The 27,921-nt window shown below is 43.1% G+C and overlaps 1 protein-coding gene across 6 annotated transcripts in view; it reads left to right on the forward strand.

The window, feature by feature from the left end:
* adgrl2b.1 (adhesion G protein-coupled receptor L2b, tandem duplicate 1) overlaps positions 1-27,921 on the forward strand; it is a 111,893-nt gene that overhangs the window by 15,974 nt on the left and 67,998 nt on the right. For all 6 annotated transcript variants that reach the window (XM_029725427.1, XM_029725423.1, XM_029725428.1 and 3 more), the window contains exon 2: positions 13,166-13,376. In XM_029725427.1, coding sequence (XP_029581287.1) covers positions 13,301-13,376 — 76 coding nt within the window. In that variant the 5' untranslated portion in view covers positions 13,166-13,300. The remainder of the gene's footprint in view (positions 1-13,165; positions 13,377-27,921) is intronic.

Raw genomic sequence — 27,921 nt, forward strand, 5'->3', positions numbered from 1 at the left:
TAGATTGAACAAGGCTTATTTTCAGCATGCGGGTTTGTGTCATGCGCTCCTGGACCTTTTGTTAGGACATTTTAATTACAGCCGAGCCTGGGTGTAATTGATCTGGGCTTAAAGGGATTTCTCTTTCCACTGAGAAAGGCCTAGTTGTTAATACAGGCCAGTGAATGCTTCCACCTCCACTTACAGCCTATACTTCAACTGTTATGGTGCAAACAAAGAGACGCACCGCAATAGGCTGATCATTCATTCACTTCCAGTGCCGTTATGTAGTTTAATTTAGTTACTCCTCCAGTGGGTAGCTAGCTTAGCAGTTAAACCAGACTAGAAGGCTGCACAGCGTATGGCTGGCTAGCACATCAGAGTACATTCACTTTACGTTTGTTTAGTAAGGCAGATTCTGTGCTTGATGTGTAATGAGTAAATTGGCCTCAGAGGAGTAGGTAACCCATCAGAGTACCGTTGGAAGTGAGACTTCGCCTTCGCCCAGTTCATTTCTAACTGCAGCAGTGTCACATCTGTAAAGAATGAGCTTCCTCTTCCTTTGCCACCTGCAGTGTCCTCCTCTTACGTTCCTTCTCTTACGGCGCACTTCTTCGCGGTTTCCGTGTTGTCACCCACCATTTTAAATGTTTCATCAGCCTGTTAGATAATGCTTCCCGATGACGGTGAATTATTGATGGCCTTGTTCCTATGAGTGAGACAGGGCAGGCTTTTAACTCTCTGAGCTGCCTGCCGCTGCCGACCTGCTGGGTGTCTTCAGAGGTAACTAAGGGACACTATACAAACACCCAAAGGAATGATGTAGGCCTAATGGGGGAGGAGGAGAAAAAAGAAAAATCTGAAGAGGGGGAGCTGAAAATAAAATTAAAAGAGGGCAGGACGTCTTCTGTTCCAGACCCAGTCTTCTATTCCAGTATTGGACTTAGCTACAGAATAAGACAAACTTTGCAGCGAAGAAAAAGCTTTGTATCCACTGCAGGTCTCTTGCTTTGTTTGAAGCATTGAGAAGGACTATAGCTGTTTCTTATTTCTCGATTTTGTCTGTTGTCTGAATGGAAGACACATTACATTTTTTTGCGATTCAAAAGATTTACATGTGTGAGAACCTCAACTTACAGTAAAAAATATCCATAAGAAAATGGGCTGGTTTAAGTATGACCCAGCGGTCTCTTGTAGGAATCTCTTTGAAAGCGAGAATTACATTATTAGCCAACAGACAACAGAGTAAACAGGTCAAACCAGTTTCTTATTTCCTCTAGGAAATGCATATGTTTTATACAGGAGGGTTCAGGATTGGCAATGAAATACAGCAGCTCTAACTTTTCCCTCCCCCAGTTAACTAGCTAGCTCCAGTGTTACTAGTTTACATTCAATAGATACAGTGAGGGAAAAAAGTATTTGATCGCCTGCTGATTTTGTACGTTTGCCCACTGACAAAGAAATGATCAGTCTATAATTTTAATGGTAGGTTAAAATTGTATAGAAAGACACCTGTATAAAAGACACCTGTCCACAGAAACAATCAATCAATCAGATTCCAAACTCTCCACCATGGCCAAGACCAAAGAGCTCTCCAAGGATGTCAAGGACAAGATTGTAGATCTACACAAGGCTGGAATTGGCTACAAGACCATCGCCAAGCAGCTTGTTGAGAAGGTGACAACAGTTGGTGCGATTATTCACAAATGGATGAAACACAAAAGAACTGTCAATCTCCCTCGGCCTGGGGCTCCATGCAAGATCTCACCTCGTGGAGTTGCAATGATCATGAGAACGGTGAGGAATCAGCCCAGAACTACACGGGAGGATCTTGTCAATGATCTCAAGGCAGCTGGGACCATAGTCATAAAGAAAACAATTGGTAACACACTACGCCGTGAAGGACTGAAATCCTGCAGCGCCCGCAAGGTCCCCCTGCTCAAGAAAGCACATATACATGCCCGTCTAAAGTTTGCCAATAAACATCTGAATGATTCAGAGGACAACTGGGTGAAAGTGTTGTGGTCATATGAGAGCAAAATGGAGCTCTTTGGCATCAACTCAACTCACCGTGTTTGGAGGAGGAGGAATGCTGCCTATGACCCCAAGAACACTATCCCCACCGTCAAACATGGAAGTGGAAACATTATGCTTTGGGGGTGTTTTTCTGCTAAGGGGACAGGACAACTTCACCGCACCAAAGGGACGATGGACAGGGCCATGTACTGTCAAATCTTCGGTGAGAACCTCCTTCCCTCAGCCAGGGCATTGAAAATGGGTCGTGGATTAGTATTCCAGCATGACAATGACCCAAAACACGCGGCCAAGGCAACAAAGGAGTGGCTCAAGAAGAAGCACATTAAGGTCCTGGAGTGGCCTAGCCAGTCTCCAGATTTTAATCCCATAGAACATCTGTGGAGGGAGCTGAAGGTTCGAGTTGCCAAACGTCAGCCTCGAAACTTTAATGACTTGGAGAAGATCTGCAAAGAGGAGTGGGACAAAATCCCTCCTGAGATGTGTGCAAACCTGGTGGCCAACTACAAGAAACGTCTGACTTCTGTGATTGCCAACAAGGGTTTTGCCACCAAGTACTAAGTTATGTTTTGCAGAGGGGTCAAATACTTTAGAAAATGTCACGTTACAGCACAGATGCTGTATTTTCGATAGAGATGCTACAGAAGGACGACAAATTGTCAGACAAGGCACTTCCTGTATGGAATCTTCTCAGGTTTTGGCCTGCCATATGAGTTCTGTTATACTCACAGACACCATTCAAACAGTTTTAGAAACTTTAGAGTGTTTTCTATCCACATCTACTAATTATATGCATATTCTAGTTTCTGGGCAGGAGTAGTAACCAGATTAAATCGGGTACGTTTTTATCCGGCCATGAAAATACTGCCCCCTATCCCAAACAGGTTAAAGGGATATTCAATAAATGCCGGTTCTTTGCGAGTCGTTTGAAACCCTCCCTGGTCTTTGTGATTGAATCTGTGGTTGAAATTCACTGCTTGACTGAGGGACATTACAGGTATGTGTTTGGTACAGAGATGAGGTAGTTATTCAAAAATATTTTAAACATTATTATTGCACACAGCGTGAGTCCCTGCAACTTATTATGTGACTTGTTAAGCAAATGTTTACTCCTGAACTTATTTAGGCTTGACATAACAAAGGGGTTGAATACTTATTGACTCAAGATGTTTTTGATTTTGAATTCATTTGTAAAAGATTCAAAAACATAATTCCACTTTGACATTATGGGGTGTGTAATGCCAGTGACACAAATGTAATCCATATTAAATTCAGGCTGTAACGCAACAAAAGGTGGAAAAAGTCAAGGGGTGTGAATACTTTCTGAAGGCACTGTATATTTAACCTTAGTAGGTGTGAAGTTCCTACCACGTTACTTGCAGGGGAATCTATCTGTTCATGTCCTGCAGCCAATGTTCTCACCATCTTTTCACATTTAGCAAACGATTGTTTGTGTGTGTGTACATGTGCGTTAATGCCCGCATCCGTGCGTATGTGGAGGAGTGCGTGAGCGAGAGAACGAGAACAAGGCGTGGAGGAGGAGTAGAGGAGGAGGGTGTATTTTAGTGTGAGTATATGAAGAACTGACTGATTGAAAAGAAGAGCTCTGTGTGACATTTCAGGGGTTGAGATGCTGCTCCTCTAACTGACCTTCACTGTTTAACTCACTGTGGGAAGGTCAGCCTCTTAATTTCACTACCAAGCTGGAGAAGGAGGGAGGGAGGGAGGGAGAGAAAGAGAGAAAGAGAGAAAGAGAGAAAGAGAGATCTAGTATTGGATAATGAAACTGACATTTAAAGGCTTTTTCCACTTTTTGATTCTGATTATTTGATTCTGATTCTTCCTGGGACAGAGAGAGGGGTGTAGTATTGGTTAAGGAAACCATAGAATTAGAATACTGGAATGAACATTAACTTTCTTATGATGGTCCAAAGGTCAACCTTGGTTTGCCAGAGCTGTGATAAGATATTGTGTAAAACAATGAATGTGAAGAATGTGTCTGCACTGTATGTGTGTTAGCTAGCTAGCCAGACAGTTTTGGATGAATGATTCCAAATTAACTACCAATATGCCAACATTCCATTCAAACAATGCAGTCAATCCACAGCCATACACTGGTTCAAATCAGTTGATGATAGGACATAGACAAGTTGTAAATACAACAAGTACTGAAATTGTATCATATAATAGCACTCAAAGCTTTCCAAGAAAACAAAATCTGAGACATGTGTGGTCTGTTTAAATATATTTTAGGGGCTATTTATACAGAAAATTGGTATATAACCCGTATAAACTGTATTTATAATTATATTATATTTTCGGTTGACTATAATTTCATTACACAATTTCTGATACATCACATGCCTTACTTTTATTTTCCTGCATACGTAAAATCAGGAAATGCATCACCTATGCCTCTTCTGCCATTCATTCCAATTAGACTAGTTTAGAATTTCTCCCTGGCCAAGATGGCTGCCATTTTCACCCCATTATGGAGCTTTGAGGGTTAATGACATATGCCCCTCTAGTAATTTAATAGAATCTCTATGAATGAAACTGACATTTAAAGGCTTTTTCCCCTTCTGATTATTCTGATTATTCTTTTTCTTCTTCAAATTCACAGATTACATTGGGCTCATTAAGCCCCTGTAACCTTTTATAAATGGGTCTGGAGGAGAAGCTAAAGGCTAAAGATGAGGAGGAATATTTTTAACAGGACATTTTTAAATGTAACCTAAGTCGATGTAATGTCAAGACAGGTTCCGAACTTAGTAATTAGGCAATGATCATTCTGATGGGTAAATATTGTAGTAGTGATGGTGGAAATTATGATGATGAGGAATAGTCTTTTCACAGTTCCCACACTTGTTTCTGCTCATTCAGTACAATACAATTCATACTCCTCTCTGCCTTTCGTACATCAATTTCCCACTCCTATTACTGACAATTATTTTTAATTTGTCCACTTTCTGCTAACCACAATATTTGACTTTGCTGTTTTCTAGTCTTTTTCTAAAGGCCACCTCTCTCCTCCCTCTCAATTTTGCCATCCTTCCCTCAATTTCACCATCCTTCTCACCATCCTTCTCACCAATCTTTCTCTTTCACTCTCTCTTTCTCTCTCTGTGCCCGTTGGCACTCTTTATCTATCATTTCAATCTGTTGGCAGAGAGCCTTGAAATTCACCAACCAACTGTCGTCGACCCTATGAAAACCATGCAGCTACCTGTTCATGTTTTTCACCGCTCCCCCCTTCCTGCCCCTGCCCCTGTCCCAAAAATATCTTATCAGCTCCACAGTGCTGAACCCTCCTCCCACCTGACTGTCATGCCTGACGAGCGCCTATCTCCATCACTGGCAGCCATGACAAGTGCTCTGTCTGCACCACTGACAGAGCTAAGGAAGTGACATAATTTCCCTTAGGAGAGGGGGAGGTGTGGGGGTAGCGGGGGTAGCGGGGGGAGGGAGGAGCGCAGCCCTAACCCTGACAGACAGGGACAGTTAAGACAAAGTGTTCCTGGGTAGCGTTGGGGTGCATAGAGGACAAATAATTATCTGGGGATCTTTATTTTATCAGTCAGTCCCTGTAGATCCCAACTAGAACACAAACTAACCTATTGTTGTCACGATACCAGAATTTTGACTTCTATATCGTTACCAGGGTTTAGTATCATGATACTCGATACCAAAATGATAGCACGGCATAAAAGAAGGCATATTCATCCAGATTGATGTTTTATCATTACATTTTAAATGTTTGATTTTTGAATGTGTCCATTAATTAAGGAATTATAAAATCATGCAATCACTTTGACTTGTCTAGCAATCTAACTACATAACATAATGGTAATCATTTATTTGAATGGTAAATCTCTTGATAAATTGGGTAAATCAAGATGTAGCCTATAGGCCTATTCACAATACAGGTGAATGCATATTCAGTAGGCGTGTAGGTGTGTGTGTGCATGTGTTGAGTTATTGAGATTGTTTTGGCTGATTCCATGGGGCTACAGATGAAAAACAATCTGTTTTCCTTCCATTTGGGACCGATTCTGCGTTTGGTTAATGATGTTTGTCCCCCATGAGACACTGTAGACGCGGAAGCCTATTTCACTTCCTCAATATCCCCATAATGAATCTAAGATAACTCAAGAAATCTGTAGTTCATTTTGATGTTTTGGCCGAGGATGTTTTAGTTGCACAATTTTATATCTAACTAAGGTTTTTGGTGCAGTATGTTTTCTTATGTAAACAGTCGGAGCTGCAGGGCAGGCCTGTCTCACTGTCAATGCTATTGGATAGAGAGAAATCACCATAGCTCTTCACCCCATGTTAGTGGGCAAATGGACATCATCTAATCAAAACCTAACCCTAATTTTACATGGTGTGACCCACGGGTGTTCCAAACTCTGCTTTAGACAAAACTGACTTTAAGACCCAAATGATCCTATTTACACTTTGTAGTGTAACATTTGGACACTAGAATAACTGTTTCGGACTCATACCGATGCCCCATAGCCGTTTTTCAAAGGGATTTGTTGCTTTTTGAAGTCAGTCACTCTTTAAGACTCAGCAGCATACCACCCTGCATCCCACTGCTGGCTTGCCTCTGAAGCTAAGCAGGGTTGGTCCTAATCGGTCCCTGGATGAGACTAGATGCTGCTGGAAGTAGTGTTGGAGGGCCAGTAGGAGGCACTCTTTCCTCTGGTCTAAAAACAAAAATATCCCAATGCCCCAGGGCAGCGATTGGGGACATTGCCCTGTATAGGGTGCCGTCTTTTGGATGGAATGTTAAACGGGTGCCCTGACTTTGGTCACTAAAGATCCCATGGCACTAGGGCCTCCTGAGTGGCGCAGCGGTCTAGGGCACTGCATCGCAGAACCCGGGTTCGATCCTGGGCTGTATCACAACCGGGCGTGATCGGGAGGCCCATAGGGCGGAGCACAATTGGCCCGGCATTGTCTGGGTTAGGGGAGTGTTTGGCCAGGGGGGGGGGCTTTACTTGGCTCATCACGCTCTAGCGACTCCTTGTGGCAGGCCGGGTGCCTGCAGGCTGACCTTGGTTGTCAGGTGAACAGTGTTTCCTCCGACACATCACTTAAGCAGCGCGGTTTGGCGGGTCATGTTTCGGCGGACGCATGACTCAACCTTCCAACCTTCGCCACCCGAGCTCGTTGGGGAGTTACAGTGACCAGACAAGATCGAAGTTGTGGATTAAAAGGGAGTAGGGGTGTTAACCCTGGTATCCTGGCTTTATTCCCAATCTGGCCCTCATACCATCATGGCCACCTAATCATCCCCAGCTTCCAATTGGCTCATTCATCCCCCTCCACTCCCCTGTAACTATTCACTAGGTCGTTGCTGTAAATGAGAATGTGTTCTCAGCCAACTTACCTGGTAATATAAGTGTAAAAAAAAAAAAGAAGAAAAAAAGACCCATGACTTCACTCAAAGTCAGTTCGAGGTTCGACCAAAGATGATCTTGACTGGGAGAGATGTGAGGCGGGGGAGACTAAGTGAATTAATTACGTTTTTGGCGACAATCAGCTTTCAAATCAGCAATATTTTGCATTATGGTTTGCATATTATCACACGAGAAAGTACTGGGTAGTGAATTGTTAACTTCAGCTGTAAGCTAGCAAGCAAAGTTAGCCTACAAAGCTGGAATATTCCGGTGTCTTCTAGCAATGTAAAGTGTTGTAGCCTATAATGGTCATTAATCTGCGAACAGTAATTAACAGTTTCAACATTTCTACATGCCGTGTTGCATTAGTCAAGTGTGTTAACTTCTGTGCAGTATAAGTGGTGATGTAGCCCGGACTCCCAGTGAGACTTGATCCTCTCTCAATCAATAGACGACGTGAGACACATTTGAAGTACCGAAAGTAACAACGATTCTAGATCCACACCATTTATCATGTTCTTGTTTATATAAAGTACCGAAGTTTCAGTATAGCTGCAACACTACCCAACCCAAAGCACCTCCTCTTCCACCATCTTCACATGTTGGCCTTTTTGTCTTGAACGTAGGCTGTTGTTGTGGGGTGGGGTGGACAGTTCCCCAAATGAGTTAGTCAGAGAGGGCTAAAGGACCGAAGCATTGTGCCTGTGAGGTCCAGACTGGAACACAGACAGAACACACATGCCCACATCTTTATTTCAACTTAAAGCTTCAAGCTTACACCAGTCCAGGACTACTTACTTGCTCTAGTTGTGTCCCAGTCTCACTTGATATGTATATATGCACTCTTTATTTCTCTCCCCTTCCCTGGCACTAACAATTGAACATAAATTAACATTCCTGCGGCTTTATTTTGTCCTTCTCTAAGCCTGTTGAGAATACTGGGGGGGGGGGGGGCGAACCCAGCAGGTCAAGCCATACTCACAAGCTGTCAATCATTCCCAGTGACCCTCCCACCCATTTCTTTTTCCTCCCTTCCCATTCTTCTCTCCCTCTCCTCGCTCTCTCGCTCTCTCTCCCATCTATTCAGTTACTACTTTCTTAGAAAACCCTGGACCCCCACTCTCGCTCTCTCTAGATTCTCTCTCTCTCTCTCTCTCTCTCTGGGCTACTCTTTTGCCGGTCGCCTCCAGCTTGAGGCAGCCACAAGCTTTGTCAAAGAAGCTTCACATTCATTCAGCCTGCTGCTGCCCCAAACAGCCTCGTATTTCATGCTAGGACATGTGGCCTGTCTCTTTCCATCCATTTATTCTAATTACATTTTAATTGCTTGCCTTCCCCTTTGAAATGCTTGCTTGTTTTTTTTTCTATCATTCCTCTGATAACATGAAACATTTGTTTGCACTGTGGTGTTTTTTCTCGATCCTCCAGACTGATGATACATTTGTCTCCTCGCTCTTCTCGCTGTCTATGGGTGGGGAGAGAAAGAAAAACAGATGTTCTAGATGTTTGTACGTCATTTTTCATCCCCTGTGATGGATTCTGGGTGTCTGGGATGATATACTGTTAATACAGGAAGAGATTCATTCCTATAGTTCCTTTATGGGGGAACATTGAGCAAAAAAAAGTACAGATGATGAGTTAATAACTTCTAATGATTCTAGAATATTTCAGGATTATTAAACTGTCAAGCCATAAGTCGGTTAAGGTTAATGTAGCTGGTGACAGTAAGTCATAACTGGGTTTGGTATACAATTATAACTATAGCTACTGCCATGGCGATGATGGTATTAGAAAGAGATGTGATTATTCCTTCCTGGTCGAGTAACAAGTAACCTCAATAATTCCCTCGCTGCTTGGAGGAGCTGTGCTGTAGATAATTTGTCCACATAAACACACTATCTCCCAGGGGTTAACTATGCCTCACTTACCTCTTTAAGTCATTTTCTGCTTGAGGAAGCCACCCAGCACCTACCACAATCTTCCCTTCCTTCCCCGACGTAAAACTATGATACGTCTGTCAGCACTCGCGGAAACCGTCTTCATGTTAATCGGCTAATCCTTTTATCTCAAGTCTGACCAAATCCAGTCCAGAAACCCCGCCAAACAAAACGGCTGGTTGGGGAGGGGGGGATGAGCTCCTCCGCTAGCTTAAGGGAGAAAGGGAACATGTTACTCAGCGGGGCGACGGTGCGGGTGGGTCTGAGTAGTACTGAGCACTGAGCAGGAGGAGAAAGGGGCCTCGGGGCAGGCTGTGCGGGAGGCAGGGAGGGAACCCCAGGCCCTGCAGGCCCTTCGCCCCCTGGTGTCTAGTTGGGATCAGCGGTTGAGCCAGCCCAGCAGGGCAGAGGGGTTAGTGGGTAGGGGGTATTGGGGAGGGGTGTACCCTCTACCCCATAAACCCCCTGTCTCTCCAGTCTCCACCGGTCAACCACCATGCGTCCTCCATTAAAGCCCCCCTTCCTTAAACCCCCTGCCTCCAGGACTCATATTTGCGGATGATAAATGTGTAAAACGCTAGGGGAGGGCGGCACAGTCACGTGTGTGTGGGGGGGGGGGGTGTATTTGAATGGAAACCATTTTTCTGCTCTCCTGCCTTAAATGCATCTGCAGGGTGACAGGACAGCCCTCACACGTCACTCAGACACCAGAGTACCAGCGATTATTAGCAAGGCTCATGTTGTTTTGGGCCGCTCTGAGACGGAGTAGCGTTTTCACTGCCGCTCCACTGTGTTATCTGATCTGGTGGCCTACTGCGGCTAGATAAGTAATTTCCGGACAAATAATCACATCTCACTCTCTCTATCTCTGTCTCTGTGTCTGAAAGCACCACCTATCTTCTAACTGATATATCATCATAGCCTCGTGTGTGTTAGCTTGGCGCCGCGCCGTACAACAGTTTGTGGCAGATTTGACCTCAAAGCAAGATAAATTACCCTTGGGTCTGTAGGCTATGTGCACTCTGTTTAGTTAGCCTGTTCAAAACAGGACTCTCCAGTCACCCATAGAGCCATTTTAAAGAATGAATCCATAATGGAGATTTAAATGATGACTCTGTATGCTAATGCATATAGAAGCTCCCAACACAATGTTTTCTGTGTGTGTGCTGCCATAAATATATCTTAGCAGTGCATTAGTGGAGCCCAGAGAGTGATCAGAACCAAGTGTTGCTCCGCTCAAATTTAGGTTCATTATAAAATAATCAAGGTAGTTGATGAGCGTCTCTGGAGAGGAGAACACAGAAACGCAAATGATCCTCTCGTGGCGCCTACCACGCTTCAAGGTGTAAAATGCTGCGTACTGTGTTCATGATGACATGTCTATATGGACAAGGTCACATTCTGGAAGTTAAATATAGATAGTACATCTTGAACTAGGTTAAGTCATGTGTTCCGGATAGTAGTCTCTTTGGTGTGTTTGTTTTGTTTTTGTGCAGGTGAAAGTGTGTGTATATGTATTTGCTTGCGTGTGTGTGTGTGTGTGTTCTTGTTTGCTAATGATGTTCACTACCGTTCAAAAGTTTGGGGTCACTTAGAAATGTGCTTGTTTTTTAAAGAAAATAATATTTTTTTGTCCATTTAAAATAATATCAACTTGATCAGAAATACAGTGTAGACATTGTTAATGTTGTAAATGACTATTGTAGCTGGAAACGGCAAATTTTTTATGGAATATCTACATAGGGGTACAGAGCCCATTTATCAGCAACCATCACTCCTGTGTTCCAATGGCACGTTGTGTTAGCTAATCCAAGTTTATCATTTTGAAAGGCTAATTCGATTACAGGCTCAAATTGGCAAGAAACAAAGAACTTTCTTCTGAAACTATTCAGTCTATTCTTGTTCTGAGAAATGAAGGCTATTCCATGGAAGAAATTGCCAAGAAACTGAAGATCTCGTACAATGCTGTGTACTACTCCCTTCACAGAACAGCACAAACTGGCTCTAACCAGAATAGAAAGAGGAGTGGGAGGCCCCAGTGCACAACTGAGAAAGAGGACAAGTACATTAGTGTCTAGTTTGAGAAACAGACGCCTCACAAGTCCTCAACTGGCAGCTTCATTAAATAGCACCCGCAGAACACCAGTCTCAATGTCAACAGGCAACTCCGGGATACTGGCCTTCTAGGCAGAGTTGCAAAGAAAAAGCCATATCTCAGACTGGCCAATAAAAATAAAAGATTAAGATGGGCAAAAGAACACAGACACTGGACAGAGGAACTCTGCCTAGAAGGCCAGAATCCCGGAGTCGCCTCTTGTGTTTTGGGGTTACTATTTAATGAAGCTGCCAGTTGAGGACTTGTGAGGCGTCTGTTTCTCAAACTAGACACTCTAATGTACTTGTCCCCTTGCTCAGTTGTGCACCGGGGCCTCCCACTCCTCTTTCTACTCTGGTTAAAGCCAGTTTGCGCTGTCCTGTGAAGGGAGTAGTACACAGCATTGTACGAGATCTTCAGTTTCTTGGCAATTTCTCGAATGGAATAGCCTTAATTTCTCAGAACCAGAATAGACTGACGAATTTCAGAAAAGTCTTTGTTTCTGGCCATTTTGAGCCTGTAATCGAACCCACAAATGCTGATGCTCCAGATACTCAACTAGTCTAAAGAAGGCCAGTTTTATTGCTTCTGTGATCAGAACAACAGTTTTCAGCTGAGCTAACATAATTGCAAAATAGTTTTCTAATGATCAATTAGCCATTTACAATGATAAACTTGGATTAGCTAACACAATGTGCCATTGGAACACAGGAGTGATGGTTGTTGATAATGGGCCTCTGTACGCCTATGTAGATATTCCATAAAAAATCAGCCGTTTCCAGCTACAATAGTCATTTACAACATTAACAATGTCTACACTGTATTTCTGATCAATGTGATGTTATTTTAAATGGACAAAAATGGGATTTTCCTTCAAAAACGAGAACATTTTTAAGTGACCCCAAACTTTTGAACGGTAGTGTACATGTGACATGGCCTCCATCCGGCGTATTTGACTTGTATTCTAACAAGTCTCTCTGGTGTGTGGAGGGCGTCTTCTGGGAGTTGAGCCTAACCTTAGCCGAGGCTGTTTGTGGTTCCCTTCGAGATAAGGAAGAAGCAGACAAAAGTACCTCACAAAGAAGCTGTGTCTCTAATGGTGTCCTGTCTGAGTCTGTGTGAGCGCGTTGCCTGAGCAACAGGGTCCTCTCTTGTGGGTATAAGGCAGTAGAGCTCTGGGGAGGAGATCGAGGGAGGCAGGGAGTGGAGGGATAAACGGGGTGAAGGTAGTCAGTGTAAACACTAATTCGCTACATGGAAAAGATGAGCCTATAGCCCAGGGATGAGTGCTCTGTCATCCTCTCTTCTACCCAAGAGTATTTCCTGTCAGAAGCGAATAATAAACACTAATGGTAGTCTTGATAGACTGAATAGCTCCAGTATTTTGTCAAACCTCTCCATTTGCCTGTCTGCATGGACTGAATATCTCACTATCTGACTGGTTTGACTGATGAATGTTTGTGGTCATTTTGGCAGATGCATATATCTGAAGTGACTTACTGTTATCACACATTTTCAGTATACATTTGTCTCACCATGAATATTCACCATTTGTACTGTGTGTTGAATATTCATGGTAATGCATCGCTCAAACCCATCTTGAAAGATGGCAGCAGTGATGACATAGGCTTTGTGATGATGATGTTGTCTCGATTTGCAGCAGTAGCTTTTTTCCCCCCTCTTTTTCACCCCAATCTTCCTCTCTGTATTTTCAGATGAGAAGATGACTGGTGAGGCTTCTCCTAAAACCACAGATCGCTGACTACTCCCAAGACTCCTCTGCTTTGTCGATTCTATAACCACAGTTGTTAACTAGAGGGCATCTGGAGACCTCTCCACACCCAGCAACAATGGCTCCTGCAGCGTGGAGGTGTTTAGTTCTCCATTGTCTACTGCTCACCCTAATTCATTTCCATTGTTCAGAAGGTAAGTCCTTACATGTCTGGATTTGAGTCCGATACATGGTGTGTGTGTGTGTGTGTGTGTGTGTGTGTGTGTGTGTGTGTGTGTGTGTGTGTGTGTGTGTGTGTGTGTGTGTGTGTGTGTGTGTTCCATGAAAGTATGTTTGCAGTCTTCTAATGGGAGTGAAGAGTTGTGTTATATGGTGAATTCACTTCCAAGATATTTTATCGTTGAAGGTTCACAATAGCACAGGGACTCAGTTGTAGATCTGAGTGCAGTGCACCGAGGCTTTTGTAATTCAGAAAAGTCCATTTGTTTTTATATGCAACTTGATAGGATGATTCTGTTCAGTCCTTGCACCTGGAGGCTTCAATCAAAGGAGATGGCATTTTGCCTAACAGAAGAGTTTTTGGAAAGAACTACTACCGGTTTTGTGTGTGGTTTTTAGGCATCTTGGGATTTTTTTTCTTTTTCATTTCCATGCCTTACTTTAGATTAGTACGTTTGGCTGTCATTACAAGTTTGTCAAACTATTCTCTCTGATATGTTCCCATCGGATGCATTAATATCGGTTGGTTGGTATTTCTGCTTAATGACAATCATTACATGTCTGTTCGGATTTACTCTCATTGTACTCAAAATCACATGCTAGCGTGCCAAACATTGATTACAGCCAAACGTCAAAGCATATCAACTGCTGAGATTTCTTTTGAATTAAATATCTCTTTGTCGTGTTTTTATTTCACACTTTCATAGATTTCAATAGTTTTTGGGGTTTTTTATATTTAAATCTGACTGTGAAAGATGATTTGTTAACTAAAAAGAGATGGGAATGGAACAATCGAAGCAGGCACAAGCATTCAGAAGGAGATAGACTCACTTTGTAGATGTATAGCATTTGAAGACGATACTAAATAACTCAAATCTTTATCCCAAGGAAAAAAGGACCTCAGAAAAGTTTGAAGAATGGGGCTCTGATTTGAGCTGCGAGATGGTCTGGGCTGAACGGTCCCGGTGATTTTCTTTTCAGGGAGTTCCTGCTTTGGTATGCAGCAAGTCAAGGTTTTGGGTTTCACTTGATGAAGGCGAGGGCTCTCAGGCCTATGAATGCATATTTGCCCATTTTTATCAAAGAAGGAATGTGTGTGGGTTTTCACATTGAAAACTATGTCGGATCCATCCATCCGCCACTCACCTTCACCCTGTGTGTGTGTGTGTGTGTGTGTGTGTGTGTGTGTTTGTGTGCCATTTTTTTAAGCATAAATCACATTTCCATGGATGTCCAACCTACAAAAGGCCCCCCTCTTAAAAATGACTTCCTCTCTTCAGTGAGGAGGAGATAGTATTATGACGTGGCCATGTACACCCAAAACAAAAACATTCCTTGTGCTTTGAAAATCTTTAATGGGTTATTGAATGCTTATTCTAGGTTTTTGTAACTAGAGGAATGGAGTCAGCGCAAATACTTGTGACTGTCCCCTCATTCCATCGAGTTAATTAACGTTTATGAAAAATGCCATTTGGTGGGTTTTCTAATTAGCATAATAGGGACATCATTGAATGCACATCATTGGAAACCATGGTTCAGTGGATGTGATTTTTATATTCAAATATATCTCTCTGTTTCTCTCTCTATTTATGCGCAATGGTTTCTAAAAGTTCTAGTAATGACTTCCGTTCTATATTCTTTATTGCTGCTTTTTCAAATTGTTATCTAACTTGTATGGCCATATATTGACTAAGTATATCATTCCTGGAGCAGCAAACTGGGTCAGGGATGGTATCATGTTACTGAAGGTTGGTTTTAGACCGCCCAGCCTGTAGATATGAAGATAGACGTTGACAACCAGATTCAGAGCAAGCCAAGCGCCAACCCTACAAAGGTAAGGCCAAGTTCCTCTCACAATGGCAGTTATTATGAACTTCAAAGAAAAGAAGCCAAGATTTGGGGGGGATTATGTTCTGCGGTTTATTTTGTGTAGATATTGTGTAGACGTTGTTCTGTTGTTAATACCAGGAGTGGAATAGGCCCCTCAACCGAAACATCCAAACATGTATGAAACAGAAAGAAGAAGATAAAGTCGTTTCTCTTCTGTGTCTGTGTCATCTCTTTGTGTAGAGGGGGATTAAGGATAATTCAGGAAACACTGTTTGTTTTGTTCCCAACAAGTGTTTGGATTGCAGGCAATATACAGTTTCTACACCAGGTTCTGTGTATTTGACAAGCATATTAAACTGAGGTGTCAATGTTTTGTCTATTCAAATACCAGCCTTTGTGAAAAGTGCCTAAGGGCTAAAGCAGACAGTGGTGTAATTATTTTTGACCTAGTTTATTCACATGACCCTTGTACATATTGAGAATTAGAGACTAACCTTTTCAGTCAGTGAAAATTGCCAAAATGTAGGCACTCTTAGTAGACATGGAGGACTTCCATTTTTACTTAAACTATTTGCACATCATTTTAAATTTCACATACATTAGATTGCATTGCTTTCAATAGCAGATCTTGCCTAAAAGTTATTATATTATTCTATCAACTCCCATACTTGAGTGATTTTATTCTATCAAGATGGTTATAAGGGTCAACTATAGGTCCCAACTCATCAAAATGATTGGACTCAAGCCATAATAAGCCATGGCTGTGAATTGATGGAATGGTCTCCCATGTGCCACACTGGTATTTCCAGTTGTCAGAGTGGAATGAATGGAAAGAAAGCATCGGGCCTCGATTCTCCACACTGGCCTCCAGCCATAAACGTCCAGTCTGTCATCTGACTGATATGCTTGGTTTGGTGTTTTTATAATTCATATCTGAACGGTACGGGTCTATGGCGGGGCTATCATGAATTATCAGTCGAGCCCTGGGAGATTCACAGATGACTGGCGAGACTGCGTGCTGTGAACATGCACACAGAACGCCCTCTGATTTATCCCTTTCCCATGGCACGTTCGGGCCCAAATGGAAGTCTTCCGTGAAACAAGACGGGTTTTATCGTTTGGACTTTCATCTAGCCGTGACCGCATGGGGGGTGTCGCTGAGAGATGGATCTTAACCATCACATTCTCAAATTGTTTATTATACTGCAGTCATCATTAGAATTCAGTCAATATTGGCTACAGCATATATAGCAATCCTTTCCCACACAATCCTTTCCCTCACAATGCTTTCTCGCTATGTCCATCTTTAAGATGAAATGTGTCTTTTTGAATGTAACCTTGCAGAATTTCCCATGAATAGGAGAAACTGGTAAACCTAGATACGATTTGTCCCCCCAAAAATGTATTAAAATGAGAAAAAGCTATATTGAACAGCACAGGATTCAGCATTTCATTCTGCGAAACAAAACACAATATCACCCTTGATGGGGTAATTTAGATTAGCAGTGATTTCCTGAGTGGGTCTTGGGAAACCAAAAGCAGCAACAAGAATGTTCCCATCTGTCCGTACGCGCAACTATGATTTAAGAGTGCAGGCCTTTGGGAGAGGAGAGGCCTAGCTTGCTTTTATTGTGTATTTAGATGTGATTGTAAAACTCCCTGTTATATGGCCCTATGATGAACAGACACTCAATCTATTAGGTTGGGAGCTAAGCCTCCTGACAGGTTGATTTCATTTGCTTAGCATGCCCCTAAATCTTGTTTGCTGGCAGCGACACAACCCAGCTCAATTCACACCCTCAATGTCTCAAGTGGATATAAACACACTGGACCAGATCCCTGCCTCACTTTTTCCACTCAAATGTGAGATCTAGAGCTAAAGTAAATGGAAGTTCCTCAGACTCAAACAACCCAACTCAAATAATGGTGGTGGCAAACTAATATTGTTCCCTGTGGTGTATACAGTGGAGAGGAGTTTCAGTTTAATTGAACACCCCTGCTTAAATGTAAATTCTTAGAGTCGGTTTTCACAAGTCACTTCCTTCCCAGGGCTTACAAATGTCATGACAAAGTAATGCATTTAATCAAACGTTCATGTCTGTAAAAACACGTAGGCTGTCTTTTTTTATATTCAGCATTAATCATGTATGAGACTTTAGAATAAGGAAGACGATTGAAGGTAATAACAATATGTCCGATTTTATTACAGTATAATTTCCAGTTCATATGGTAATATTTACATAGAGATGAATTGAAGCCAAGAGTATGTCATATTGAATCAACAATATACACAACATATAGCAAATACTAGACAACAAATAAGAACAAAGAAGATGTATTACAGGTGAGAACAAAGGCAAGAATAGTGATGATCAGTGTAAACAATGCAATCTGTCCTATTGCGGCATGACTATTTCTACCTGTGCTATTGAATATTTTAACTTGGCATTGTCAGCAATTTTCTCCTTCATCATGACATAGATTTTATTGTGTCCGGGAGAGTTTAGTTTAGAAAACATCATGTTTTTAAAAGGCAATTCTCGTAAGGCGCTTGTTGGATGCTTGTTTGATGGGGATGGCGCCGGAGGGGAAGGCAGCCGTCTTATCGGCTCTTAACTAACCATGCCATTTTGTTATTTTTTTTGCGTTGTTCGTAACTTGTTTTGTACATAATGTTGCTGCTACCGTCTCTTATGACCGAAAAGAGCTTCTGGACATCAGAACTGCGATTGCTCACCTCAAACTTCTTCAATTAGTCAGACGGGAGGGATATAGTACAAACACCCGACCAAGCCCAGATCCCCGTTATTCGCTAGAGAAGGAAACCGAGATTTCATGGAAAGAGATCCGGGTGCCTTGTGAGGATCAGGCGACGAGTGGCTAATCTGCCCTTGCCTTCCGTCCTGCTAGCTAATGTTCAATCGCTGGAAAATAAAAGGGACGAACTGAAAGCACGTTTATCCTACCAACGGGACATTAAAAACTGTAATATCTTATGTTTCACAGAGTCGTGGCTGAACAACGACATTAAGAACATACAGCTGGCGGGTTATACAGCTGGCGGGTTATATCTGCAGGACAGAACAGCAGCTTCTGGTAAGACACGGGCCGGGGGCCTATGCATTTATGTAAACAACAGCTGGTGCACGATATCTAAGGAAGTCTCGAGATTTTGCTCACCTGAGGTAGAAGTATTTCATTATAAGCTGTAGACCACACTATCTACCAAGAGAGTTTTCATCTGTATTGTTCGTAGCTGTCAACATACCACCACAGACTGATGCTGGCACTAAAACCGCCCTCAATGAGTTGTATACCGCCATAAGCAAACAGGAAAACGCTCATCCAGAGGTGGCGCTCCTAGTGGCCAGGGACTTTAATTTACGGAAACTTAAACCAGTTCTACCTAATTTATATCTGCATGTTAAATGTGCAACCAGAGGGAAAAATATTCTAGACCACCTTTACTCCACACACAGAGATGCGTACAAAGCTCTCCCTCGCCCTCCATTTGGCAAATCGGACCATAATTCTACCCTCCTGATTCCTACTTACAAGCAAAAATTAAAGCAGGAAGCACCAGTGACTCGGTCTATAAAAAAGTGGTCAGATGAAGCAGATGCTAAACTACAGGACTGTTTTGCTAGCACAGACTGGAATATGTTCCGGGATTCTTCTGATGGCATTGGAGGAGAACACATCAGTCACTGGCTTCATCAATAAGTGCATCAAGGACGTCGTCCCCTCAGTGACTGTACATACATACCCCAACCAGAAGCCATGGATTACAGGCAACATTCACACTGAGCTAAAGGGAAGAGTGACCGCTTAAAAGAAATCCCGCTATGCCCTCTGACGAACTTCCGATGAACCAAAGCATCAATACAGGACTAAGATCGAATCGTACTACACCGGCTCCAACGCTCGTCGGGTGTGTCAGGGCCTGCAAACTATTACAGACACAATCCTACTAGACGAGCTAAATAACTTCTATGCTCGCTTCAAGGCAAGTAACACTGAAACATGCATGAGAGTATCAGCTGTTCTGGACGACTGTGTGATCAAGCTCTCCGCAGCCGATGTAAAACCTTTAAACAGGTCAACATTCCCAAGGCCGCAGGGCCAGACGGATTACCAGGACGTGTACTCCGAGCATGCACTGACCAACTGCCAAGTGTCTTCACTGACATTTTCAACCTCTCCCTGTCTGATTCTGTAATACTAACATGTTTCAAGCAGACTCCCATAGTTCCTGTGCCCAAGAACACTAAGGTAACCTGGCTAAATGACTACCGACCCATAGCACTCACGTCTGTAGCCATGAAATGCTTTAAATGGCTGCTCACATAAACACCATCATCCCAGAAACCCTAGACCCACTCCAATTTGCATACTGCACCAACAGATCCACAGATGATGCAATCTCTATTGCACTCCACACTGCCCTTTCACACCTGGACAAAAGCAACACCTATGTGAGAATGCTATTCATTGAGTGCCCTCAAAGCTCATCACTAAGCTAAGGACCCTGGGACTAAACAGCTCCCTCTGCAACTGGATCCTGGACTTCCTGACAGGCCGTCCCCAGGTGGTAAGGGTAGGTAACAACACATCCGCCACGCTGATCCTCAACACGGGGGCCCCTCAGGCGTCCGTGCTCAGTACCCTCCTGTAATCCCTGTTAACTCATGACTGCACGGCCAGGCACAACTCCAACACCATCATTAAGTTTGCTGATGACACAACAGTGGTAGGCCTGATCTCCGACAACGATGAGACCGCCAATAGGGAGGAGGTCAGAGACCTGACCGTGTGATGCAAGGACAACAACCTCTCCCTCAACGTGATCAAGACAAAAGAGATGATTGTGGACAACAGGAAAAGGAGGACAGTGCACACCCCCATTCTCATCAACGGGGCTGTAGTGGAGCAGGTTGAGAGCTTCAAGTTGCTGATCTATGCATAGTAACTTTAATAACTTTACCTACATGTACATATTAACTCAATTACCTCGACACCAGTGCCCCCGCACATTGACTCTGTACCGGTACCCCCTGTATATAGCCCTGCTAATGTTATTTCAACCCTCTCTTCAAAGGGGGTGACACTCTAGACCCAAACTGTTATAGACCTATATCCATCCTGCCCTGCCTTTCTAAAGTCTTTCGAAAGCGAAGTTAATTAACAGATCACTGACCATTTCAAATCCCACCGTACCTTCTCCGCTGTGCAATCCGGTTTCCGAGCTGGTCACGGGTGCACCTCAGCCACGCTCAAGGTACTAAACGGTATCAATACCGCCATCGATAAAAGACAGTACTGTGCAGCCGTCTTCATCGACCTGGCCAAGGCTTTCGACTCTGTCAATAACCGTATTCTTATCGGCAGACTCAATGGTTTCTCAACTGACTGCCTCGCCTGGTTCACCAACTACTTCTCAGACAGAGTTCAGTGTGTCAAATCGGAGGGCCTGTTGTCCGGACCTCTGGCAGTCTCTATCGGAGTACCACAGGGTTAAATTCTCGGGACGACTTTTCTCTGTATATATCAACGATGTCTCTCTTGCTGCGGGTGATTCCTCGATCCACCTCTACGCAGACGACACCATTCTGTATACATCTGGCCCTTCCTTGGACACTGTGTTAACTAACCTCCAAACGAGCTTCAATGCCATACAACACTCCTTCCGTGGCCTCCAACTGCTCTTAAACGCTAGTAAAATAAATGCATGCTTTTCAACCGTTCGCTGCCCGGACCCGCCCGCCCGACTAGCATCACTACCCCGGACGGTTCTAACTTAGAATATGTAGACAACTACAAATACCTAGGTGTCTGGCTAGACTGTAAACTCTCCTTCCAGACTCATATTAAACATCTCCAATCCAAAATTAAATCTAGAATCGGCTTCCTATTTCGCAACAAAGCCTCCTTCACTCACGCCGCCAAACACACCCACGTAAAACGGACTATCCTACCGATCCTCGAATTCGGCGATGTCATTTACAAAATAGCTTCCAATACTCTATTCAGCAAACTGGATGTAGTCTATCACAGTACCATCCGTTTTGTTACCAAAGCGCCTTATACCACCCACCACTGCGACCTGTATGCTCTAGTCGGCTGGCCCTCGCTACATCTTCGTCGCCAGACCCACTGGCTCCAGGTCATCTATAAGTCTATGCTAGGTAAAGCTCCGCCTTATCTCAGCTCACTGGTCACGATAACAACACCCACCCGTAGCACGCGCTCTAGCAGGTATGTCTCACTGGTCATCCCCAAAGCCAATACGTCCTTTGGCCGCCTTTCCTTCCAGTTCTCTGCTGCCAATGACTGGAACGAATTGCAAAAATCGCTGAAGCTGGAGACTTATATTTCCCCCCACTAACTTTAAACATCAGCTATCTGAGCAGCTAACCGATCGCTGCAGCTGTACACAGGCCATCTGTAAATAGCCCACCCAATCTACCTACCTCATCCCTGTATTGTTTTTATTTACTTTTCGGCTCTTTTGCACACCAGTATTTCTACTTGCACCTCATCTGCTCATCTATCACTCCAGTGTTAATTCGCTTAATTGTAATTGTAAATGTAAATGTAAAATGTAAATGTAATGTAAATGTAATTACATTGCTACTATGGCCTATTTATTGCCTTATCTCCTCACACCATTTGCACACACTGTATATAGACTTGATTTTTTTTCCTATTGTGTTATTGACTGTACACTTGTTTATTCCATGTGTAACTCTGTGTTGTTGTTTGTGTCGCACTGCTTTGCTTCATCTTGGCCAGGTTGCAGTTGTAAATGAGAACTTGTCCTCAACTAGCTTACCTGGTTAAATAAAATACAAATAAAAAATGTACTGCTGCTCTTTAATCATGTGTTATTCTTATCTCTTACTTTTTTAAAGGTATTTTCTTAAGTCTGCATTGTTGGTTAAGGGCTTGTAAGTAAGCATTTCACTGTAAGGTTGTATTTTTTTTTATTTTATAGGAAGAAAGGGGATCTTGCCTTTATCAAAGGGAAAGTAGGCATATATTGCATCCGTAGTGTCTGAAGAAAATTATTGCAATTTAGAGAAGAATTTGTCGCTGACGTTCACTTTACACTGCAGGCGATTTTGTAGGTGTTTATCATTCATTTTTTGGCAGCATTGAATATGATATACACCCCAGATGTTAATTATTTTTAAAAATGATATCAGCGGAGGAAAAATTAAAAGGAGTGAAGTAATTCAAATGAATTATGATAGGGTGAGTGTGTGTGTGCGTGCGTGCGTGTTTGCTTGCATATTTCTGTCAGTGGTGTATTTGTGTGATAACCTGTGCAGGATAGGTTAGTCTACATACTGATTACTATTCTGTGTGTGTGTGTATTTGCGTCTCATTGGGCTTGGTTTATTTCCATTATGTTTTATTAGCAGCAGCGCTCTTGTTTGTGTACCTCTGTCTGTCTGCTAGGTCTGTATACTCAAGATGGTGAACGAACACCACTCTGTAGCATGTAATAGTAAATCCCCCAAGGCTAGGGAGGCTGTGCCATGGAGCATGACCACATTTTCTTTCCAGGAATTAAATGTCACCTCGGGGTGGGTCACCTGCAAACAAAAGGGCTGCTGGGCGATTTGCAGGTATAAACAGCCCAAGATAAGGAACCCTTCTACTGCTGTGCAGGAAATTGAATAAGTGTGGTTAGAGATGGAATAAACTCCCCCGAAACAGGGGACTGAGAAACAGAGAGACTGAGAGAGAGAGGCACAAAGAGCGTTTTTGTTTGCCTGGTACGTTATCAGCATATTCCTCCGTTGAGTGCGCAGGGCTGCCAGCCCGCAATGGCTCCTCATCGAAGTGAAGGAGGGGGGGGGCAGGGAACCAGGAAGCTGTCTGTCATCAAGGTCTCCCCATCTGGCCAATCTCTTATCAGTGGCCAGGCTGCTTGTTGCTCGTATTGACCGGTGGAGGAGTGGAGGGGGCAAGGTCATCACAGTCATCACACTCTAGTCAATCAGTGGTCAGTCAGACAGTGTTCCCGAGATAGTCAGGCTGTCGGGTTGGGCTACTGCATTGGAATGTGTCTGGATTCTGTTTGTCTCTCACTTCCTTGACCAAACTCTAAAAGGGTCACCTACAACGACCTTATATGGGATGTTGGAATGTTATTTCTATAAAATGATTATACAACGGGTGGGTCTAATCCTGAATTCTGATTGGTTAAAAGTGCATTCCAGCCGGTGTCTATTGCACAAGTTACCACTGGCTAAATCTATGACATTAAAAGGCCTATTTACTCTGTTCCATCTGACTGCGCATCTCATCAGCCCAGGCAGGGAAGTTAAAATCTTGATCTCCTCTATAAAAAGCATCTAGACATTATCTCACATTTCTTTTAGACAAACATTTAGTTTTCAACAGTGGAGAATTGTATAAACCTTGCTGTCTGTCTCTCAGACATTTGCAACAATGTTTCAATATTCAAATTCAATCTCCAACTATCCCATAGTAATGAACGTGTGGGGTTCGGGAGACCAGAGAGAGAGGCAGGCAGCGTTTCTCAGCCTGTCGAAATCATGAATCAGCTGACATCATTTTATGGATATATACAAAGAAATGTAAATTGAAAAAAGGTAAAATGAAGCGAAGCGCAGCTAGTTTGTAGTCTTTCCAGCTTCAATTTGAAGTTATTGTGTTAGCTGTGTTGTTTCCTAGCTCCTCTGAACAACAGTGTCCTAACGAAAGAGCACATTTTCCATGCCAGGCGAAATCGTGCCTTATTAGCTCCTTGTTTTTGATGTATCCAAATAAATGTCACTAGAAAACAGCTTAAACAAATGCAGCTACTGTTGTTATTCTGTCTGCGCTGTTTGACGTGACTGTAAGTTAGCCGTAGTTGGCTTGCTAGCATGCAAGGGATAAGAACTTGCCAGCCAGTATGGCAATGGAACATTTAGAATGAACGACTGTCCATAGATACAGAACAAAAAGACTGAACGACTGGGTCTTGTCTCTGGCAACCGAACCAATTGAACGAACGACAAGCCGGCTTGGGTAGCAACCCTAGATTTGTTTCGGGACTATATCTTGTGGAAGGATGAAATGGTATGGATAAATTAATCAAAATAACGTTTTTAATTAAAATATGTACAGTTGAAGTTGGAAGTTTACATACACCTTAGCCAAATACATTTAAACTCTGTTTTTCACAATTCCTGACATTTAATCCTTGTAAAAATTCCCTGTCTTAGGTCAGTTAGGATCACCACTTTATTTTAAGAATGTGAAATGTCAGAATAATAGTTGAGAGAATGATTTATTTCAGCATTTATTTCTTTCATTACATTCCCAATGGGTCAGAAGTTTACAAACACTCAATTAGTATTTGGTAGCATTGCCTTTCAATTGTTTCACTTGGGTCAAATGTGTCGGGTAGCCTTCCACAAGCTTCCTACAATAAGTTGGATGAATTTTGGCTCATTCCTCCTGACAGAGCTGGTGTAACTGAATCAGGTTTGTAGGCCTTGTTGCTCGCACACGCTTTTTCAGTTCTGCCCACACATTTTCTATAGGATTGAGGTCAGGGCTTTGTGATGGCCACTCCAACACGTTTACTTTGTTGTCCTTAAGCCATTTTGCCACAACTTTGGAAGTATGCTTGGGGTCATTGTCCATTTGGAAGACCCATTTGCGACCAAGCTTTAACTTCCTGACGGATGTCTTGAGATGTTGCTTCAATATATCCACAGAATTTTCCTTCTTCGTGATGCCATCTATTTTGTGAAGTGCACTAGTCCCTCCTGCAGCAAAGCACCCCCACAACATGATGCTGCCACCCCCGTGCTTCACTGTTGGGAGGTGTTCTCCAGCTTGCAAGCCTCCCTCTTTTTCCTCCAAACATAACAATGGTCATTATGGCCAAACAGTTATATTTTTGTTTCATCGCACCAGAGGACATTTCTCCAAAAGTACGATCTTTGTCCCCATGTGCAGTTGCAAACCGTAGTCTGTTTTTTTATGGCGGTTTTGGAGCAGTGACTTCTTCCTTGCTGAGCGGCCTTTCAGGTTAAGTTGATGTAGGACTCATTTTACTGTGGATATAGATACCTTTGAATCTGTTTCCTCCAGCATCTTCACAAGGCCCTTTGCTGTTATTCTGGGAATGATTTGCACTTCTCGCACCAAAGTGCGTTCATCTCTAGGAGACAGATCGTGTCTCCTTCCTGAGTGGTGTTTATATTTGAACCAGACTTGTGGACATCTACAATTTCTTTTCTGAGGTCTTGGCTGATTTCTTTTGATTTTCCCATGATGTCAAGCAAAGAATCACTGAGTTTGTAGGTAGGCCTTGAAATACATCCACAGGTACACCTCCAATTGACTCAAATGATGTCAATTAGCCTATCAGAAGCTTCTAAAGCCATGACATCATTTTCTGGAATTTTCCAAGTAGTTTAAAGGCACAGTCAACTTAGTAAACTTCTGACCCACTGGAATTATGATACAGTGAATTATAAGTGAAATAATCTGTCTGTAAACAATTGTTGGAAAAATGACTTGTGTCATGCACAAAGTAGATCCTAACCGACTTGGCAAAACTATAGTTTGTTAACAAGAAATTTGTGGAGTGGTTGAAAAACGAGTTTTAATGACTCCAACCTAAGTGTGTGTAAACTTCTGACTTCAACTGTAAATCATTATTTGAATATGTTGGTAACCCGTTGTATAGAAGTGATAATGCCCTCAAAGCCGGTGTTTGGAAGATATGCCTAACAACACCCGTGCCAATATATCCTCCAAACACCAGCTTCGAGGGCGTTATCACTTAATTGTACTCTTTCAGGAGTTGAATGTAACATGATTGTACTGTATGTCAGGAGTTGAATTGAGCCTTCACTGTAATGATATGGTAACACATTAGTATTTGTTATCATTAATATATAGTGTACGGCTTTCACGGCTGTGTTTCTGCATGTATGTGCATGTGGCGTATTTGTGCGAGCGTGTGGGCGCGCGTGCATGAGAGTGTTCCCCTATCATCTGTGTCTTTTCCTTATCCAGCGAGCGATGCACAGAAGTGGGTTAAGTGCCTTGCTCAAGGGCACATCGGCGGATGTTTCACCTAGTTGGCTCTGGGATTCGTACCAGAGAGCTTTCGGTTATTGGCCCAACGCTCTTAACCGCTTGGCTACTTGTAGTCCCCCGGTTCTGGTTAGTCCCCAGTCAGCCCTACTGTTCCAGCCTCATTATTAAGAACCGATTTAATCCCTGTTCCAGTCACAGTTCCTCCTGACATACTCTGTCAATGTGCCGTACTGAGGGAGCCTCTTGGGCCGGGCTCAGAACACACAAACACACACACGTACGCACACACGCATGCAGGGCCATGTGATGAGGAGGGGACCCCCCTTAGGGAAGCACCTGACTGGTTCCGGGACTTGAAGCAGAAAGCCCAGCTGGGGTTTAAATGTGAGGGGTTAGGAACGGGGCTTTGGCTTTGAGGACGTTTAAGGATGCAGCACAATCATTCAGGGGAGATAAAGAAACTACGCCCTTGCTACACACAGGGGAGATTTTCCTTCTATATTCTCCTCTTTCTGTGTGTTTCATCAACTCTGTGGAAAAAACATGCAATAATATGCTAGGCCAGCTTGCAGCAGTGAACTAATTATTGATTCTCTCCCTTGTGTATACTGAATAGGTTTTTCATAAACTCTCAACCAAAGCCTTTTGCGATTTTAATGTTTAACGCCTGTGACACATATTTGTGTCTTTGGACGCTGAGACTCTTTGGACGCTGAGACTTCACTTTAAAATGTTTACCAGGCTTCCCGGGTGGGTGGCGCAGTGGTCTAATCTCTGTTGTGCCACCAGAGATTCTAGGTTCGAGCCCAGACTCTGCCGTGACCGGGAGGCCCATGGGGCAGTGTACAATTGGCCCAGCGTCGTCCGGGTTAGGGAGGGTTTGGCCGGCAGGGATATCCTTGTCTCATCACGCACTAGCGACTCCTGTGGCGGGCCGGGCGCAGTGCACGCTGACCAGGTCGCTAGGTGTACGGTGTTTCCTCTGACACATTGGTGCGGCTGGCTTCCGGGTTGGATGTGCGTTGTGTCAAGAAGCAGTGCGGCTAGGTTGGGTTGTGTTTCGGAGGACGCATGGCTCTCGACCTTCGCCTCTCCCGAGTCCGTACGGGAGTTGCAGCAATGAGACAAGACAGTAGACACCATCAATTGGATACCACGAAACTGGAGAGAAAAAGGGGTAAAAGATTTTAAAAAATAACAAAAATGTATACCAAACAAAAACCATTGATTTCAAAGTTTAACAAACCATAACTCTATGCACAAGGATTACTTTTAACAATTTCCACTGAACATTTTACAAAAACACATTTACAGGTAGAACTGTGCAGATAGAAAGTTTGGTAACAGAATAAAACAGAGGGAGATTTTATCGTAATTATGTTACTAAAATGTGCATCATTGCATCTAAATGTTTTGTTTTATTTATTTACTGTGTAAATGTTTTAACGTTGTCATTGTGCATAGAGTTGTATGGTTTGTTAAACTTTGAAATCAATGGTTTTTGTTTGGCACACTGTTGTAAAATGAAAAATGGGAGTCTCAGCGTAATTCTGTCACTGTGGAATTGTAATTCTGTCACTGTGGAATTTCCTTTACAAAAAAAAACCGTTTGAT

The sequence above is a fragment of the Salmo trutta genome, chromosome 31 (assembly GCF_901001165.1).
Source record: "Salmo trutta chromosome 31, fSalTru1.1, whole genome shotgun sequence".
NCBI classification, from domain to species: Eukaryota; Metazoa; Chordata; class Actinopteri; order Salmoniformes; family Salmonidae; genus Salmo; species Salmo trutta.